Raw genomic sequence first — 20614 nt, forward strand, 5'->3', positions numbered from 1 at the left:
TAGGGATAAAGAGGATTATTTAAATATTGCTGTGATTAGCATAAGCTAAAGGGAAAGAGACTAAAAACTAAAAGGCAGGAAACCACTGATTCCTAAGCAATTTAAATTGCCATGAGAGGTTGAACAGTAAGGAAAAAAGGGGTTACTTCTCTGTCCCTCAAAAATCTGTTTTTTCCCATTCTCACTTGATTGATCTGGGTCTCTGAAAAAGAGGGAGCCTTTTTTAGCCAAGATTGGCCCCTTATTTGTGCCCTAGATCTTTTTTTTAGGTTTTTGCAAGGCAAATGGGGTTAAGTGGCTTGTCCAAGGCCACACGGCTAGGTAATTATTAAGTGTCTGAGACTGGATTTGAACCCAGGTACCCCTGACTCCAGGGCCTGTGCTCTATCCACTGTGCCACCTAGCTGCCCTATGCCCTAGATCTTATCAACTCTTGAGACTCCCTTTGGTGATTTCTTCTCTAGGTACTGGCTCCTTTTCTCCCCATAATTAAGCAACTCTTTTCATTTACTCTAATTTTCAAGTCCTTTCCCCCTTTTCTTTCTTCCACATAGTCATGGGTACTTATTTATCTACAGATTTTTCACACCCTCCTCAATTCTCTATCACTTGCTCTCTGTCTTGAAACCAGCCCTAGATTATAACTGGCCTCTCCAAGGTGACTGATGCTCTCATGACTCCTAAATGTGATTATCTTTTCTCATTGGGCACTAGAATTTCTTCAATTATCCCTTTCTCTCAGAAGTAGAAAGACAAGAAAATGAACATCTATTTTATGTTCCAGGCTCTACTAAATATAGTTTACTAATATCTTATTTGAGTTTCACATCATCCCTGGAAGTAGGCACCATTATTATAATCTCATTTTTTACAGTTGAGGCATGGTTGTTAAATGCCCACCCATGGTCATACACCTAATAAGTGACTGAGACCAGATTTGAACTCTTGGCAAAATTAAGCCCTTTAACAAAAAGTTAAACATTTATCCTAGCAGATAGAATTCTCCCTGACTTGAGCAAAACTGGTCCTTTGTTGTGATTTTCTTATTTATCATATAACTCTTTCTCTGTGATATCATGATTCCCTTTCTTGTTCACTAAATATTGTTTGCCTTTCATGTTGTCATTTTCCCGTGTATAAAACTTTCTCTTTTGGTAATCTTATTGTTTCAGTTATCTACAAAGATAATTTATCAACTTAAGTCATTTTATTCTGTTCTAAGCTCCATTCTCATATTACTAGATTGCCTCTTGGATATCTATGTCTATATTTCTCAAAATCATTGTTTCCAAAATAGAATTCAGTTTTTTTAAACTCCAAACCCATTCTAGGGGGTGGCTAGGTGGCACAGTGGATAGAGCACGTGCCCTGGAGTCAGGGGTACCTGGGTTCAAATCCGGGCTCAGACACTTAATAATTACCTAGCCGTGTGGCCTTGGGCAAGCCACTTAACCCCATTTGCCTTGCAAAAACCTAAAAAAACAAAACAAAGAATCCATTCTACCCTTCCCCTAAATCTCCCTATTTCTGTTGAGAGTACCTCCATCTTTCTAATCCACATTTACTATTTCATAGTTACACTTAATTTTGCCTTACTCATCCACAAATTGTCAGTGTCTGGTTAATTCCTTTTCCATAATATTTCTTACATCTGTCCCATTCTTCCATGTTCACTATCTTTTCTCCCTGGTCTCTTTTCTCTAATTCATTCATCACACAGCTTCCAAATAGGGGTGTCTAGGTGGGGCAGTGAATAGAGCACCAGCCCTGGAGTCAGGAGTATACCTGAGTTCAAATCCAGTTTCACACACTTAATAATTACCTAGCTGGGTGGCCTTGGTCAAGCCACTTAACCCCATTGCCTTGTAAAAACCTTAAAAAAAAAAAATAGAATAACATTGAAACTCTCCAGCTGAGTGTCTTAAGGTCCTGCACAAATCAACTCTATCCAAACTTTACAAATTTATTTAATATTATGGCCTATCATGGTCAGATTATGATTAAGACATAATCTTCAATCAACTTGGCTTTTGGATCACATTTGCCAAGTTCTGACCCATTCTGCAGCACTTGATGCAAAATCAGCAAAACATAATCCATAACATGAACCCTGAAATAACTTTTGGACTATATACTGGTCATTATCAATAGGAGTGACTGATGCCTTTCGGCATATTTCTTACTGTTTATACCTGACCTGTTATTAATAATCAGAGCCCCAGTGAACAAAGTAATCTTACTACATCTTTATAGCAATCATGTATAATTATGACATTTGCATAGAAGAAGAGCATTTTGCTCTACTGAATCATACTTTTTATAGTCAATAACTATAATACCATCTTGTATTCATACTTTTTGGTTGCCTTATGATTGGAAAATGATATTGATCTTCAGTTATCATTGCTAAGTCTTGGCAATAACCTACTTCTTTCTCATAACCTGCATTAAGAAAGCCTTTTCTATGTGGTGATACTCTTTAAAAATTTTTATAGAAATGAAAAAATACTTATATGAATAAGAAGTTATTAAATTTCTCATCCTTGATAATGAACTTCTTTTTCCATTTTTGTACCTCTCCAATATTTTTCTGGAATAAGTTGTATCAAGAGCTCTTCATTGTTGTCTTATCTCCCTATTAGATTGTAATCTTTATGAGGGTAGGGGCTAATCATCAAATTTTTCTTATCTTTAGGTGTCTAGTATTGTGATCTGGTCATAATCGATACTAAATAAATGTCTATTCTTGCTAATTGTAATTCTTTTTTTCTTCCCAACCCATGTTATTTCACCTTCTTTTTACATTTTTTGACAAATTAGTACATTGTTGAAATAGTTCTTTGTTTACTAGATGTTTAACTGAATTGTATTTCTTCTTGTTACAGAGAAATAATTCAGAATTCAAAAGAAGTTCTGAGTTTATTGAAAAAGGGAAACCCTACCTTTAAGCCAGTACTTGCAGTTGTCCAGGTAAGATTGAGAGTATTGTTTAGGATTGCTGTTTAACTTTGAAATCAAAGAGATCAAGAAGAAACAAATAGCTTTTGTGTTTCCTATTTTTAAAGTATCCTAAAAAGATCTGATCAATAATGAAATCTCAGAAGTATTTTGGGCATAAACTGGATATTCTTTTAGTGAGTTGAGACTTCTATATGGAAATGTAGAACAAAATGAATGAAGTTTGCTAATTTTTACTCTGGAAAAAATTAAGCTTCAGTAGATATTTAGTGCACTGTGGCAAAAATTATTTGAGGGTCAAAGATAGTGTAGAGATAAGATTAAAAAAAACTAGTTTATTATGCCAGGGCATAGAGAGTAGTAGGAACTAACCAGTTATTAACATAGTTGTAGTTGATATCTTGTGTTTCGGCGACTTTAACTAGTTCCATGCCCCACTCATCTTCAGTAAATAACAATCATAATATTGAGCCATAAATCCTTTTATTATAATATTAAATCCATTTAAATAGTTTATCATTTTAAACAGGATTTTAGATGAAATCATTACAGTCTAGAAGGTGGTAGTTGAACTGGTTCTGTTGTCCTTCATTCATTTCGCATGTCTGATTCTTCTTGATCCTGTTTGGGATTTTCTTGGTAGATATACTGGAGTGATTTGCCATTTCCTTCTCCAGTTCATTTTATAGATGTGGAAACTAAGACAAACAGGGTTAATTGACTTACCCAGGGTCATGCAGCTTCTAAGTCTCTGAAACCTGATTTAAATATTCAGGAAAATGAGTCTTGACTCCAAGTCAGAACTCTATCCCTTTGTCTTGTTTGTATGCTAAAATTCTTGTTTGTATACTATAGTAATCTTGCTGATTGATCTTTCTAAGTTTGGGCTCAAACTCTCCCAAATTTATTTACATCCCCAAATGACTTTATGTGTTATGGACTCTCTCTAGGGATGTTTGTAAATAATTGAAGAAAATGATAAATTTTTGTTAGAAGTTAGAAAATAAATATGTAGGGTTTTTTCCCCGTTCAGAGGATATTCCCTTCCCCCCCCAATCTAATCTAATCTAATTTGGCAAAATGTGAATACTGAGAAAAGAATATCCACCTTTAAGTAGTCTTAGAATTAATTTTTTTTCAATTCTATAAATATTCTAGATCTTGGGGATTAGGGACATGGGACCCCAAAATCTGAAAAATCCACATAAAATTCTTTGATCCTTGCTTCATACCAGAGAAGAAGTGTGAATTTTTTTCTTTTTATGGGATATTTACAGTATTAAAATATAAAATATGTTGATATTACACTATAATTATATATATATACTTTGTGTGTTTCTGAGTTTATAAACATTTTATCATCTGCTGATCTTTGCCTGTCATCTGCAAAACTCAAAAAGAAATTTCCATTTAATTTCTTGCATCACCTAACTCATGGGATATATATGTAATGATGGGGAAAGTTGTGATATGGAAGGGATAACTTCATCTCTTTCCTGCTCCATTTTCCTTATCTGTCAAATGGGAGTATTAAAAGTAACTACCTCCCAAGTTGTGAGGATCAAATGAAATAATATTTGTAAATTGCTTTATAAATCTTAAAAGCACTATATAAATGCTGTGTTTTATTATTATATTATTGTTATTGTTATCTGCCAGTCACAGTAGGAGGTGTTCATGTTCCTTTTAAGACAGAGAAACAATCTTAGGGGAATGATAAGGGGTTAAGAGAAAGTCTCTAGTTAATGGACTCCTGAAGTCAATGTTCCCCAGTTGTACAGTGATACTGATAATATTGCTATGTTTGCATCAGAAGTTTGACCAAAAATTAAATGCAATTCAGTGGTTTCTTTTGATGGAAGTGTGAATAAATTATATTTGTATATACCTTACTTTCCCTTATAATTCTATAATCAAAGTTTCCCCCAATATATTTTATGTATTTCAATAAATATTTCTCATTTACTTGTAAATAATTTTTAACATTCATTTTTTATAATTTTGAGTTCCAGATTCTCTCCCCCAATCCATTCCCCCCCCTCTTGAGAAGGCAAACAATTTGATACAAATTCATGAAAAACATTTCCATATTGATTATGTTGCAAAAGAAAACACAGATCAAAAAAAAAAACCCTAACAAGAATGAAGTTTAAAAAAAAAAGATGCTTCCATCTGCATTCAGGCTCCATCAATTCTTTCTCTGAAGGTTTATTCTTAATAATTACATATCATTTTTTATGTATCTTTTAATGTACTTTCCTCTCCTTTTTCCCCTCCCTTAAGGCAGGTGTTGATAACTGGATGCAGGAGATAAACCAAAACTTGGCTGAAGAGGTGAGTATTGGAAATTTTTTGTTCCTTTATAATTTGAATGATATGTTTAGGTTTTTAAAATAATTTGATTCTTTCTTTTCAGGTTGGTCTGAACATTACTCACATTTGCCTGCCTCCTGAAAGCAGTGAAGATGAGGTAATAGACTCTTGTCTTCCTTTTATTAATATTGCCAACTGGAAGAGATCCAATCTTTTCTTGTGGCTAAGAATTTAAAAGAAATGTATCTTTCCCACTTGATAGAAACAGTCTTTCAATTTCACTGTGTGACCTTGTCATTGTTTCTTCTCTAGCTCAGTATTTCTATCTTTTAAATGATGAGTTTAAATTGGATAATCTCTAAAGGAATTAAAATTCTATTATTGTATTTAATTTCACTTTGCTTATGTTACATGTATTAAAGGCCTTTGTGCAAAGCCACATACTATAGTGAGAGGTTTAAATAAGATGCAACTCTTTCCCTCTAGGGAAGTGATTAATAAAATTGAAAGTTAGAAAATCATTGAACTACTAAATAAAACTAGGAGCTAGTTTTGTGTAAAAATAAAATAGTTAAACCATTAATTAATTTGATTTTTTTTAAAAAAAGAAGAAAAGTTACAGTATCAAAAATGAAAAAGTTGCATCAACACCATAAAAACTATTGTTGCAGTTATTTGGTCCAATTATTTACCAGTAACACTGACAATCTAAGTGAAATGAATGAATGTTTACAAAATAGAAACTGCTCAGATTAACAGATGAAATAGAATATTTAAATTTGTTGTTCAGTCATATCTAGCTGTGACCCCATTTGGGGTTTTCTTAGCAAAGATACTGGAATGGTTTCCCATTTTTTTTTCTCCAACTCATTTTACAGATGAAGAAACTGAGGCAAACAGGGTTAAATGATTTGCCCAGAGTTAACATAGCTAGTGAGTGTCTGAGGCCAGATTTGAACTGAGAAAGTCTTTCTGATTCCCGGCCCCTGCACTCTATCCACAGCATCACCTAGCAGTTTATTATTTAAATAACTGTTATTTTACCTTGGTTATCAGACCTCTAGCTAGTTGCTTTAACTGGTACAGAGATTCACCTTCAGAAGCAGCGTATGGTTGGCATCCTTCACATTTACTTTTACATTTGGGGTTGAATGGGAGACATGAACATAGACCTATTCTCTGAGGATGAGTAAGCCAGCGATTCTTGGTATGCATAGATTGCTTTATAATTTTGTCTTTTCTTCAGCTTTTCATCAAACTTACCAGGGAATATATTTTGAAAATTAGATAAACACTTATGATAGAGAAAATTGTCAAAATGTGACAAAATAGATCATCATGGAGGCAGCGTGTTAACTTTGATCCAGCTCTGCCACTTATTACTTAGCTGGACAGGTCATTCAGATGTCCTGAAGCCTCAATTTTCTTATCTGTAAAAATGAATGGGGCAGACTTGAACTACAGGCCCTTCCATCTTTTTAACATTCTGGGATCCTAGGAATCCCCCATCAGATAGGGTCCTCATGCAGTGGATGGTCAGACTAAAGAGCCAATACTTCAATATGCAAGTCAAAAAAGATCTCAGGCTGTACTGTATAGCATAGAGTCCAGAGCAAGGGAGATGATAGTCATGCTAGACTCTGCCCTTGTGAGACTACATGGGCCTTTATTCTTGACTGCTTTGTGAAATATTTTCTGTGCATTTGACTCATGGATGAATCTATAGAGGTTTGCCCTTTGCAATTATAATGAGATTGCTTCCTGGTCTTCTTCCTATGGTACTGACATTCTGTGGCTTGCAGAGTGGAGAGAACACTTTGAGAATAGCCTTTTGTACCTAGCTATGCTCTATTTTTTTATTATTTATTATCTGTAATATCTATCTTCCAAATTTGTTCCAACATTGAAGGCAGGGCCAGCATCTTAATTAGCTCCCCCCCCCCCCCCCCCCCCCGCCCAGGGTAGCATAATGTTTTACGAAGAATGGGCCTCAAGAACATTTTGTAAATGCAAAGGCAATTTACAGATGAGGAGATCAAAGCAATTCATAGCCATATGAAAAAAAATGCTCTAAATCATTAATTATTAGAGAAATGCAAATTAAAGCTTCTCTGAGGTACCACCTCACACCTCTCAGATTGGCCAGTATGACCAGGAAGGATAATGATCATTGTTGGAAGGGATGTGGGAAATCTGGGATACTATTACAGTGTTAGTGGAGCTGTGAACTCATCCAACCCTTCTGGAGAGCTATTTGGAACTATGCCCAAAGGGCAACAAAAATGTGCATACCCTTTGACCCAGCAATACCACTACTGGGTCTATACCCTGAAGAGATGAGGAAAAAGGGTAAAAACAACTTGTACAAAAATATTTATAGCAGTCCTGTTTGTGGTGGCTAAGAATTGGAAATCCAGTAAATGTCCTTCAATTGGGGAATGGTTTAGCAAACTGTGGTATATGTATGTCATGGAACACTATTGTTCTATTAGAAACCAGGAGAGATGGGATTTCAGGGAAACCTGGAGGGATTTGCATGAACTGATGATGCTGAGTGAGATGAGCAGAACCAGAAAAACACTACACCCTAACAGCAACATGGGAGTGATGTTCAACCTTGAAGGACTTGCTCATTCCATCAGTGCAACAATTGGGAACAATTTTTGGCTGTCTGCAAAGGAGAGTGCCATCTGTATCCAGATAAGGAGCTGTGGAGTTTGAACAAAGTACAAGGACTATTCCCTTTAATTTGGAAAAAAAAAAACAGATATCTTATTGTCTGATCTTGTTACCTCTGAGAATTCTGTTCTCTTTAAGGATATGATTTCTTTCTCATCACACCCAATTTGGATCAAGTTACAACATGGAAACAAAGTAAAGACTGACGGAATGCTATCTGTGGGGTGGGGGTGGGGGGAGGGAAGCAAGATGGGGGAAATTGTAAAACTCAAATAATATCTTTAATAAAAATAAAAAAATTAAAAAAACATTTTGTAAAATCAAATTGAATCACAGAAAAGAAATCTAATATCCCTGAGCATTAGAGAATATCATGTTTTTATCAAAATTTTATATCATGAAAAAAATGAAGGAAATGAAGAGCCCAACTCTGCTTTTTTGTGTCCAACATTCAGCTCAAAAGAGGAATTCATTTTTAAATCAAATGCCTTTTATTAAATAAAATGTGTGGTAATTGTTTGTTTAACCAAACTAATTTTTACCACTTTTCTATTTAGATTATAGATGAAATCGTGAAACTCAATGAAGATGCTAGAATTCATGGTCTCACTCTTCAACTCTCTATCAGCTCATTTAGTAACAAGATACTGAATGCTTTGAAACCAGACAAAGATGTGGATGGGTAAGAAGTTACTGTAGTCATTCATTGAATATAACATTTTTTAAGCATGCAGAAAAATAAAATGACTTTCCATTTTAGTTCATTTTCATAAGGTGATTTCGTTTCATTCATGTTTACTCATAACAAATCAGAAAAGTTGAGAACTCTTGGAAATTCTCTGTATGTGATTTGATTCTTTGTAAAAACCCCATTATAATTTCTGATGAGATAATCTTTTGAATCACTAAGAAGTCATTTAGTTAATTACCAAAGATGGCCAAACTCTCTTTCCATTCCCTTGATTTGCTCCATGTTTTACTCATCCAAGAACCTAATTTTCCAACTGCACTGTACATTGCAACATCTCTAACCCAGTTCAGGACCCCCAAAAACCCAACCAAAAAAGGTCTTTTCAATTGAAATTACAAGATTTATTTTTAAATGTAATTATAAATAATTAATAAATAAATATTTTTAATAAATAAATACCATTTAATAGTAAATATCTGCTGCAATTATTTGGATCCTGGAGTATGATGGGGTTGATGTGAATAAACATATCCATTAGGAACATAGATTTGGAGCTAAAAGAGACAACTGACTTTAAAGATCATCTAGTTTACCCTCTTGATTTTTACAGATGAGGAAACAGGCATATAGATTTGCTCAAGATCACACAGTAGTAGCAGAGCTAAAATGGTGTTGATGCAAAAAGTTATTTGCAAAATATTTACCTTTTTTTTTAAAAAAAAAGAATTTTTTACATTTTGCCACTTAAAAAATTGAAACCAGTCACTAAGGTGATTAACTCACCCAGGTCCTCTGACTCCTTCCATTCTGCTATATTGCTTTTATGTTTCCTTTTAAGAAAATCAATTGATATTTAAAATAGTTTTTACCTTTAAAAAAAAATTGTTCCCAGTAAGGAACTCCCTTTACCCATGCAAGTTGATACCTTTTCTGTAATTTATTCCTTAGTTGCTTTGAGCACAGAGATTCACACCACCAATATATCCCATAGGTGAAATTGAACCCAGCTCATTTTCTAACTACTGTTGAAATTAGATCTGCAAATTAATTTGGGGAATATTATCATTCTTATTTAGTGCATTGATACAATTCATCCCAGCAACAGTGTTTGTCCCTTTAGCATTTTAGGTCCTCCTTTTATTTCAGTTATTGAAATTTTCTGGCTCTCTTTTTACTTTTCATGTGTGTGTGTGTCTTAATTAAATTAATTCCTAAGATTTTAATGATTTTTGTAAATGGAATTTTTGTTTCTTTTACTTTTTTATTTTTATTAACCCCATATAAGAATGTGCTTGGTTTTTATGTGATGAGATGCTCTTAAAGTCATTAACTGTTTTCAGTTAAAGGAGCTCAAGCTCCCTAAAACATGTTTAAGATCTTCCTTGTTTAGGTCCTCACACTGATCATTTTTGTTGCCTATCAAAATTGTGCTGGAAATATCAGCCACTTGGATTAACTAGGTGGTACAGTGGATAGAAGGCTGGATCTGGAGCTTAATAGATCTAGATAAAAAGAATATATATGCCTTGTATTAATTATTAGATAGTATATATATATATCCTCCTTCAAGGTTTACTACTCAATTTAGGATAATGACTTTTGAAGTGTCATAGGGACATGCTGTCTTGAGATGAACCCTGTATTGTTAGTGGAAAACATTACAAGGAATTTTTAAATTATGAATCCTTATTATTACCCTTAAGCCTCATCGAATGAGAACTTCTAAAACTTGAAAGTGAGTTTATCACCTTCAGTGATTGGGTTCAAAATTTTTCAAATAAAGTGACAAAATATGAAAAATTCTTTTTACAAAAATGTAGATATTTTGTAAATAATCTTTTGCATCAAGACCATCAACTCATGTTAATTCATTTTAGAGAATATGGGTCACTTTGGTCTGATTTTGAACTGACCAACATTAAACTCAGTTACATCTCCGCTTTTCCACCTGTACTTTAATCATTTTCGTACCAAAAGTTTATAGTAACATAAGTTTAGAGCAGGAAGGTAACCTTAGAAATTATCTATTATATTGTCTTTATTCTGCAATTGAGAAAACTGAGGAAAAAGAACTTTAGTGACTTTCCAAGGTCCTACAGTCACAGAGTTGGAATGTACATGGGGGTGAATTTATGAGTTTTGACTCTTCTGAGTTATCCAGAGGTAAAATGGTTAGCAGTAGACTTGAGAACAATCTTGAAGCATGAATTTAAGGCTTGAAAAATAAATTATGTCTCCCATTGCCATCTCCTTGTTGGCCTGTGGGGGTCAAAGTAAAAATTCTTCCAGGAAGTGTTCATTACAAAGTAAATTTCTTTCATTCTCTGTTCTTTTAATCTTATTTTTAAACATTCAGTTTGTCAAGCACTTGGCTCATGTTTCTTTCAAACTTCTCTAGAATGAATTTGCTACTGCTTCATTTATATATCTCATTCATTCATTGTTTTCTGCTTCAGGGTGACAGATGTAAACCTGGGAAAGTTGGTACGTGGAGATGCCCATGAATGCTTTGTTTCACCTACTGCCAGAGCTGTGGTTGAACTTCTTGAGAAATCAGGTAATATCAACAACAATAATAATTGTCATTTAAATAGTGTTGAAAGGAGAGATGGAAGAAGAAAAAAGGGTCAGCTGCAAGCGAGATGGAAAGAAAGAAGGGAAGGAGAAAGGATGGATTTAGCTTCAAGTAAGATGGAAATGTCTCATGGTCTTTACAGTGTGTTGACAAAGCAAATGCTTCTTTTTTAGAATCTTCATCAGTAAAATTATATCATTTTCTTTCACAGCATGAGTAATATGGAAGTATATGTGAGTATATATTAAAAATCCATGCCATTTTCTGAAGCTGAACCATTTGAACAGTGCCAACCAAGGACTTTCTTTCCTGGGTCTTGGGTAACTGTGGTCATGGTACCTGCAGGAATTGTTCCCTAGCTCTCTCTCCATATGGGTAGCATTTCCAGTGTGATGGCAGAAAGTGCTGTTGTTCCCAAGGTTCTGGGATTCTCAGACCTGGAAAACATCAGGGTCTGAGGGGAGATGGCAGTTAGAGTGGCAGTAATGGATTGACTTGCCGCTGCCCCTTAGGGTGCGGTTTCTGCAGGCCCTGGGTCACTTGTTTGATCTTTGGTGAGGGCAAGAAGAAGAAATAGTCTGGGGTGGGCTGGCATTCCTAGGGCTTTTGTTGCCCTTTATCTACTGGTGGCAATTGGTTATCAATTGTTACTGGTGTAAGTGAGTAAGGTGGACCACTGCTGTACCAAGATTTCTCCCTTCAAAGATAAACTGCATGAACTGACCTTTGAGGACATATGGTAACTGGAGGAGCATTACTTTTCCCAGGGCTCCTAAAAGACTGAGGGGATCTGATTTGACTTAGCTATTATACATACTGCCCCTTGACTCACTCTCCTTAGAGATAGCAGATAGAAGGACTGGCCTTGGAGTAAGGAAGACCAGAATTTGAATCCTTCCTCAGACACAAACCTTTAAAGTGCTGTGTTAGCAGTAACTATTATTATTACAAATAGATTTACATATGCTTTCTGATTTGATTTTTTTCCAACACCCTCTAAGTTAGGCAGGACAGGGTATCATTAACTTTATTTTAAACTTGAGGAAATGAACAGTCAGATTAAGTAATTTATTCTCCTGTAATTGCCCAGTAAAGTAATTAAATGCTGATACTCAAGGTTTTTAATTTCAAGTGTAGTATTCTTTCCTCCAATAGTATCTTATAAAAAGTTATCTAAGACATCAGTGTTATATTTTGTTCTATTTGAAAAAGGTGACTTTTTATGAGATTCTAGTTGAAATCTAAAATTTAAATTTTTTTTTCTCCCTGAAATCATTTAACTGGAGAGATGGGAAGTTAAGAGTCATCCTTTCTTGACTAATTTTTATACCTGGGATAATTAGAATACCATAAAATCCACCATATTTTGCTATTGGAAAGACTATCCTGAATCAGCATAGATTCCTGGAATTATTGCATTAGATATTTTCATGGGAGAAAACTAAGATCTGTAGAGGAAAAGTGTGACCTTGCTGAGGTCATGCAACTAGCTCTTAGTAGAGGCTAGAGTAGGGCCTGGGTCTTTTCTGAATCTTGGTCAAGCCTCCTGAGCAGCATAACAAATTATAGTTTATTTAATTCAATGAATGGGAGTCTAGAGGAGCCTCTTCAGTGTGAAGCCCCATTCTAAGCAGCGCTGTCAGAGATTATTCAGGTTTATCCCCTTGGCTTGAATTCTTCTATGTATAAAGATAGCAGTATTCTCTTCCTCACAACTGTTCAGTTTAATGAATAAATGATTATAGGATATGTAGCATATTGAATATGCTATTTCATTATCCTTAATCATAGCATACATAAAATTTCAAGTGCATTTTATTTTAAGCAGTTTACTTTTAGAAAGAAAAAAAATGACCAACACAACAAGATTATAGCAGGCATTTATTAAAGCATCTACTTCTAGGACTCGTCTTTGGGTCATTGAATACAGAAAGCCCAAGTGACTACACCATCTGCATGATGGTTAGTTTATATGTATTTTTCAGAGGGATCACCCATAAGACACTAAAAGAACCTTCATTTATTTTTTTTTAAATGAAGAAGAGAATTTTTGCAGTTTTTTATGGGTATAAAGGATATGAGTGAGAAAAATATATCCAGGAAAAGAGAGATAATATGAACAAAACAAATGCTACCCTGTTGTGTATTTGTGTACATGCACACACATGCACATGCTTATAAAAAAGAAAGAACCAAAGAATACTTCTTTTCATATTGATTAGATTCTGTTTGGAGGAACTGTGGGAAAATATGAACAGTAATTAATGATGATATTTGTCCTTTGTTCTCAAAGAATACCATGGCATTAGGGAGGAGAGGTCGTGTGTGAATTGGATTTGAGTGAGGAGTTACTGTGTTGTCACCCCCCCCCACACACACACACACACACTTTTTCCTCCAGAGCTGTACTGGGATCCAATATCTATACCATATATATATATATAGATCAGCTCTTAAACAATAATTAGACTGAGAAAAGTAAGAATTGGTTCTATTCTGCATCAGTGGAAGGAATTAACCACAGCAGTCAGATCACAGATTCATTGATAGCTGGGCTGTCCCTTCTAGGGTAGGGAGGGTACGTTTTTGGAATGCAGGGTAGGGAGGCTTTTTCCTTATAACAAAGATTGAAACAGATTTTATCAGTTAACAGTTGATTTCCTCTGAATGGCCTGTTCCCTGGGTTGGGGAGAACTGAACCTTCCACACCCCAGGGAGCATTCTGGTGGGAGAGATTGTTCCCATGCTGCTTCTCCTTCACTGAGTAGTTGCAGCTGGTTTATTGTGAAAAGCAGGGCTTTTTATTTTTTCACATCTAGGACTCAGAGAAAAGACCAGAAGTCTTGATGGTGATGATAGATTGGATTTTTTAAAAAAATTTTTTTGGTTTTCAGATTTTATCATAGATGGGAAGAAGGTGCTCGTGGTAGGGGCCCATGGCCCTTTGGAAGCCTCCCTGCAGTGCCTGTTCCAGAGGAAGGGAGCCATGACAATGATCTGCTCCTGGAAAACTCCTCAGCTTCAAAGCAAGGTAAAGAGCCCTCCCAGGTGGCCCTGGCAGGGCAGAACTCTGAGTTATTTCCTCAAATTTAGGTTTGGGCCTCAAAGTTTTTGAAAAAGTAGACTGGGAATTTTGGTGGTTTTGAGTGGCAATATCCTTCCAAGGAAATGAAAATGTTAAGAGTCATTGGCCATTATACAGGAAAGCACAAACTGCACAACCAGCAATCCTCAGGTGGTCACTTAAGTCTTAAGCCAACCACTGAGCTGCCGATATTGGAAGTGGCATTGGGGAGCTGGATGCTGCTGAGCTACCCAGAGAGCTTTTATTCCCTGGAAATCCGGCTGTAAGTATCCAGCCAGGATTGGAAGAGAGGAGAGTGAGTGCCCTGTTTATATTTAGAGGAAAAAGAAAGGGTGTGACTTAGCATAAAAAAAGATTATTAATTACAGTCACCTGGGAAGAATTCTTTTGTGTACAGACTCCCTGTTGTCTACTGAATGAAGTCGCTTTTCTTGTGCCTAGCATTTAAGACCAGTCTGTCCAGATTCCTCAATATATGGGTAAAAACCTACAATGACCCTTTGCTCATTGGATTCTTTAAAACCCAAGTAAAGTTCTGCTTACTCCATGAAACCTTCCCTGATACCTCCTCACCTTGGCAATGACTTTTCATCATTCACCTGGTCCTTTGCACTGACTCTTTTTCAGGCATTTACAATGTATGACTTTATCCTAGTGACTGACCTGTATTTGTGACAGGAAGTGGATGGATGCTTTAGTGTTTCTTAGCCTAAATGTGGTCATCATCTATAATTGGTTCTCATCCTTAGATTATAATCATTCATAGTTCTGAGCTAACTGTTTCTTTCTTCCAACCTATTAAGTTACAACAGCTTAGTTGAAGTCATAATTTACATGCAGGGTACTTCTGTTACTGAAATGTGTCTAGGATACTGGATTATCCAAATGCACTTTATTCCATTAAAAAGAGAATGACTATCCTGTCTTGGAGAGTCTAGACTCTCTGTAGTCATCATGCATTTATTATTCGATGTCAGTGTTAGATGTTCATCTATTGTTCTCCTGATTGACCAGTCTAAGATGAAGCTTGATCTGATTAATTATGGGACCAGTGGTCTGCAGTATCTTTCCTTGTCAAGTTTGGGCCATTATACATAGAATGAGAGATGTAGCAGCCTGTACTCTTCTCCCCTTACACTTCCCACTACCCCAGTACCCTTAGCTTCCACCACTCACCGTCAATACTTAGACAGGGTCCCTCTCCCCTCAGGATTCTGGCTCATCTTTGTTCCACTCCTTTCCTTCCTTCTTCACAGTCAATCTTAAGCCTTCCTGGAATTGGAAAATAGATGCTCTTTTGAAAAAAGTTGGTGACCTCCATTCTAAGCGTATGTGCTGATGCTTTTGTTGAGTCTGAAGTATAGAACCAACTCCAAGTAGTATATTAGTTCTCTCACAAACACACCTCATTTTCCAAGTAAACCTTCACCTATCATATAAAAATTGAAGAGCATAATTTGTACTTCAGATAAATTTTTGGAATGATGAAATTATCTGACAATCATTATTCATCATACTCTTGGAATTCTTAGTAAAATTTGGCACAATCCCTCTAAAATATGTGAGACTTGTAAATGAGATTTTGAATCAATTAAAAGTTGGACTAGTCAAGGAGTTCTTAACTAATTTGTGACCTGGACCCCTTTTGTGAAGCCACAGGTGAACCCATCTTCAGAAAGAATATTTTTAAATGCATAAAATAAAAAGCATATACTATAAGGTTCATTTATATATTTGGAGTATATTGAAATAGCTATCAAATATGTACCATTTATATTGAAATAGTTATAAAGTACTTTAAAAACCAAATTAAACATAGTAATATGGTTTCTTTTAATGACAAATTGAATAGCAAAACAATGCATTTAAAATATAGGTAAGTTAAAGAGTCTAATAAGTGTAGTAATTTCAAAATAGTTATGAGCATATACTATTTCAAATAACTTCAACAACTAATGAGAATATGGAAATATCTGGGAGTTCTATTAGGAACAAAGCCATGAGGACAGCCAACTAATATTACAAGAGTTTGCTGCCTACCTTCCTAAATGAAGGAGAAATTAAATTTCTGTTAGAAGTAGTGAAAATAAATATTTTTTCATTCATCCATCCAAATTCAAGGACTTCTAAAAATCTATTGTTTAGTCATTTTTTCAGTCATGTCTGTTCATGACCTCATTTAGGGTTTTCTTGGTAAAAACAGTGGAGTAGTTTGCCATTTCATTCTCCAGCTCATTTTACAGATGTGGAAACTGAGGTAGGCAGTGATTTGCCCAGGGTCACACAGCTAATATGTGTCTGAGGCCCAATTTGATCAAGCTGAGTCCCTCTTGACTTCAGTTCAGGCAATCTATCCAATGCACATTAGATTTCTTGGGGGTCTTTCTTGGACTACCATTAGACTCTGAGAGCTGGTGAAGATGGCCAGTTTGCCGGATGGTTTTTGAACAGCAATGAAGGGTCAGCTACTTTTCCAGAGATTTCCACAAGGTGGCAGCCAACTCAAACCATCATATTTTAGAGCTAAATAATTTTGGGTTCAGAAGCTCAGTGTAAAAGGAAAACAAAATATGCCTTGAGCTGAACAGCTGTGGTTAGAAGAGAAAATACCTCCATTGGCAGCTGAATGCTTTCACAGCTGCCACAGATGCTTTTGCTGTCTGATTTTTATTTTTGAAACAATACAGCATTTTAAGAAGTCCTTTTTACTTTGTACATCTGTCCTTTTCCCCTGATATTTTATTTTTAATTGAATCTTCAGAGTGAAAAAAAGTCATTGTTACATTTTTTTTAAGGTCTCCTAACATCTTAATTTTTCAGAATAAGCAATTTGAGACTTTTCTACAGGAAATATGTGGACGTTCAGGTTTTCTTAAAGAGCCTATATAGAAACACTTGAGACCTGAGCATCCATGGCTCTTACATCATCTAGGGTGTCATCAATCCCATCCATACCAGCTACCACCCCCATCGTTACTATTTGTGGCTGTCTCTCTTACTTTTTCCTACTAAAAAAAGGTCTGAATTTCCCCAAGCTTTGCCTTCAAAATTTCACTTTGGGGGCGGCTAGGTGGTGAAGTGGATAAAGCACCCGCCCTGGAGTCAGGAGTACCTGGGTTCAAATCCAGTCTCAGACACTTAATAATTACCTAGCTGTGTGGACTTGGGCAAACCACTTAACCCCATTTGCCTTGAAAAATCTAAAAAAAGAAATTTCACTTTGGCTCTGAGATAGGGAATGGACTCACGGTTTCCTCTCCTTGGCCTTCTGACTTGGTCAGACAAAACTGCCAGAACCCCAGAAAACACAGGCCTTTTTTAGCTGTGACATAAGTAGCTTGCACAGTGTGAAGGCCCATCCTGGTCAAACCACACAGGAGTTGAGGGCAACTTTTCCTTTTCCTTTCTTTTTTTTTTTTTTTAAGGCAACCATTATTCTTTATTCTAAAATATTTTATTTTTCCAATTACATGTGAAAACAATTTTTAACATTTTTTTTATGCTTTGAGTTCCAAATTCTCCTTCCTTCTCTTTCCTTGAGAAAGTAAATAATGTGACAAAGGCTATACCCTTGTAGTCATTCAAAATGTATTTCCATATTTGTCATGTTGTGAAGGAAAACACAAATCCTATTCCCCTCAAAAAACAATAAGAAAAAAACAACAAGAAAAATAAAGTTTAAAAAGGTATACCTCAATCTACATTCAGATTCCATCAGCTCTTTCTCTGGAAGTGGATAACATTTTTCATAATAAGTCCTTTGGAATTGATATAGATCATTGTATTGATGGCTCTCTCATATTTTAATGATATTTGAATTATTTTTGACTATTTACAAGATTTCCTCCTTGATCTGGGAACTCTGGGAAACACATTCCTGGGAATTTTCATTTGGAATCTGTTTCAGGAAGTAGTCAGTGAATTCTTTCAATTTCTATTTTGCCCATTTGTTCTAGAATATCAGGACAGTTTTCCTTGATAATTTCTTGAAAGATGATGTCTAAGCTTTCAAGTAGTCCAATAATCCTTAAATCATCTCTCCATCAATTTTCCAAGTTAATTGTTTTTCTAATGAGATATTTCACACATTATTCTATTTTTCATTCTTTCAGTTTTGTTTGTTTCTTGTTGGCACATAGAATATTTATCTTCCTTGCCCATTTTTAATTTTCATTTTTTTTTTAATTTTTATTAAAGATATTTGAGTTTTACAGTTTTCCCCCAATCTTGCTTCCCTCCCCCCACCCCCACCCCACAGATAGCACTCCATCAGTCTTTACTTTGTTTCCATGTTGTACCTTGATCCAAATTGGGTGTGATGAGAGAGAAATCATATCCTTAAAGAGAACAAAATTCTTCGAGGTACCAGATCAAACCATAAGACATCTGGGTTTTTTTTTTTTTCTGAATTAAAGGGAATAGGCCTTGTAGTGTTTTTCTGGTTCTGCTCATCTCACTCAGCATCAGTTCATGCAAATCCCTCCAGGTTTCCCTGAAATCCCATCCCTCCTGGTTTCTAATAGAACAATAGTGTTCTATGACATACATATACCACAGTTTGCTAAACCATTCCCCAATTGAAGGACATTTACTGGATTTCCAATTCTTTGCCACCACAAACAGGGCTGCTATAAATATTTTTGTACAAGTAATGTTTTTACCCTTTTTTCCTCATCTCTTCAGGGTATGGACCCAGTAGTGGTATTGCTGGGTCAAAGGGTATGCACATTTTTGTTGCCCTTTGGGCATAGTTCCAAATAGCTCTCCAGAAGGGTTGGATGAGTTCACAGCTCCACCAACAGTGTAATAGTGTTACAGATTTCCCACATCCCTTCCAACAATGATCATTATCCTTCTTGGTCATACTGGCCAATCTGAGAGGTGTGAGGTGGTACCTCAGCGAAGTTTTAATTTGCATTTCTCTAATAATTAATGATTTAGAGCATTTTTTCATATGGCTATGGATTGCTTTGATTTCCTCATCTGTAAATTGCCTTTGCATATCCTTTGACCATTTGTCAATTGGGGAATGGCTTTTTGTTTTAAAAATATGACTCAGTTCTCTGTATATTTTAGAAATGAGTCCTTTGTCAGAATCATTAGTTGTAAAGATTGTTTCCAAATTTACTACTTTTCTTTTGATCTTGATTACATTGGTTTTATCTGTGCAAAAACTTTTTAATTTAATGTAATGGAAATCATCTAATTGGTTTTTAGTGATGTTCTCCAACTCTTCCTTAGTCATAAGCTGTTCCCCTTTCCATAGATCTGACAGGTAGACTAGTCCTTGATCTTCTAATTTGCTTATAGTATTGTTTTTTATGTCTATGTCCTGTAACCATTTGGATCTTATCTTGGTAAAGGGTGTGAGGTGTTGGTCTAATCTTAAGTTTCTTCCATACTAACTTCCAATTATCCCAGCAGTTTTTAATCAAAGAGGGAGTTTTTATCCTGGTGGCCTGACTCTTTGGGTTTATCAAACAGCAGATTACTATACTCCTCTCCTGCTTTTTACACCTAGTCTATTCCACTGGTCCACCACTCTATTTCTTAGCCAATATCAAACATTTTTGATGACTGATGCTTTATAATATAATTTTAGATCGGGTAGTGCTAAGCCACCTCTGTTTGCATTTTTTTTTTTCATTAAGCTCCTGGCAATTCTTGACTTTTTATTTCTCCATATAAATTTCCTTTCTTGTCATTGATTTTAATTACTCATTTCTTGGTCTCTTCTATTTCTATGATAATGCTAATTTTCAGAAAAATAATCCCATTTTATGAAGTTTTATGGAGTGCTTTCCTCAAGATTGGTGGTGCTTCTGTTCTTACTCCCTTATATATAGGATAAGGGAACTGAGCCTAGTGACTGACCTCAAGGCAGTCAGACCCAGGTCTCCAAGTATACTGGGTTTATCAGATTGCCACAAGATTTGGAGGCAGCAGATGCCATGACTGTTTTTAGGTGCTCTTGAATCTTGGAAGGACTGGATATTGGTCTACATTTAATGGTCTACATTTATTTATAGAACTAATTCTTCAGGAATTTAGACTCAAAATTTGTGATGGGAGGTAACAACAGGCAACATTGCACTCAACCACAGAGCTTGCTCCCTACAGGTCATTGCCAAGGCCACACTTAATGTACCCTCTATATCAGAGATTTGGTAAAGCCTTTATAACATTATAAAGGAAGCCAATTATGTTGAAGTTGGGTTTTTTTTCTGATTAGGGTTTTTTTTGGGAAACAATTTCCCACATGTCAGTTAAGAATCTTTGCTCATATCTGGTTCTGAAGGAGAGAGACAGAAAT

General features: G+C 35.5%; 1 protein-coding gene across 1 annotated transcript in view; it reads left to right on the plus strand.

Moving 5' to 3' along the window:
• MTHFD1L (methylenetetrahydrofolate dehydrogenase (NADP+ dependent) 1 like) overlaps positions 1–20614 on the plus strand; it is a 191067-nt gene that overhangs the window by 5786 nt on the left and 164667 nt on the right. The window contains exons 2-7 of the mRNA XM_074187818.1: positions 2886–2970; positions 5242–5292; positions 5375–5428; positions 8508–8632; positions 11098–11198; positions 14111–14247. Of these exons, the coding sequence (XP_074043919.1) occupies positions 2886–2970; positions 5242–5292; positions 5375–5428; positions 8508–8632; positions 11098–11198; positions 14111–14247 (553 nt within the window). The remainder of the gene's footprint in view (positions 1–2885; positions 2971–5241; positions 5293–5374; positions 5429–8507; positions 8633–11097; positions 11199–14110; positions 14248–20614) is intronic.

The sequence above is a fragment of the Macrotis lagotis genome, chromosome 5 (genome assembly GCF_037893015.1).
Source record: "Macrotis lagotis isolate mMagLag1 chromosome 5, bilby.v1.9.chrom.fasta, whole genome shotgun sequence".
Taxonomy (NCBI): Eukaryota; Metazoa; Chordata; class Mammalia; order Peramelemorphia; family Peramelidae; genus Macrotis; species Macrotis lagotis.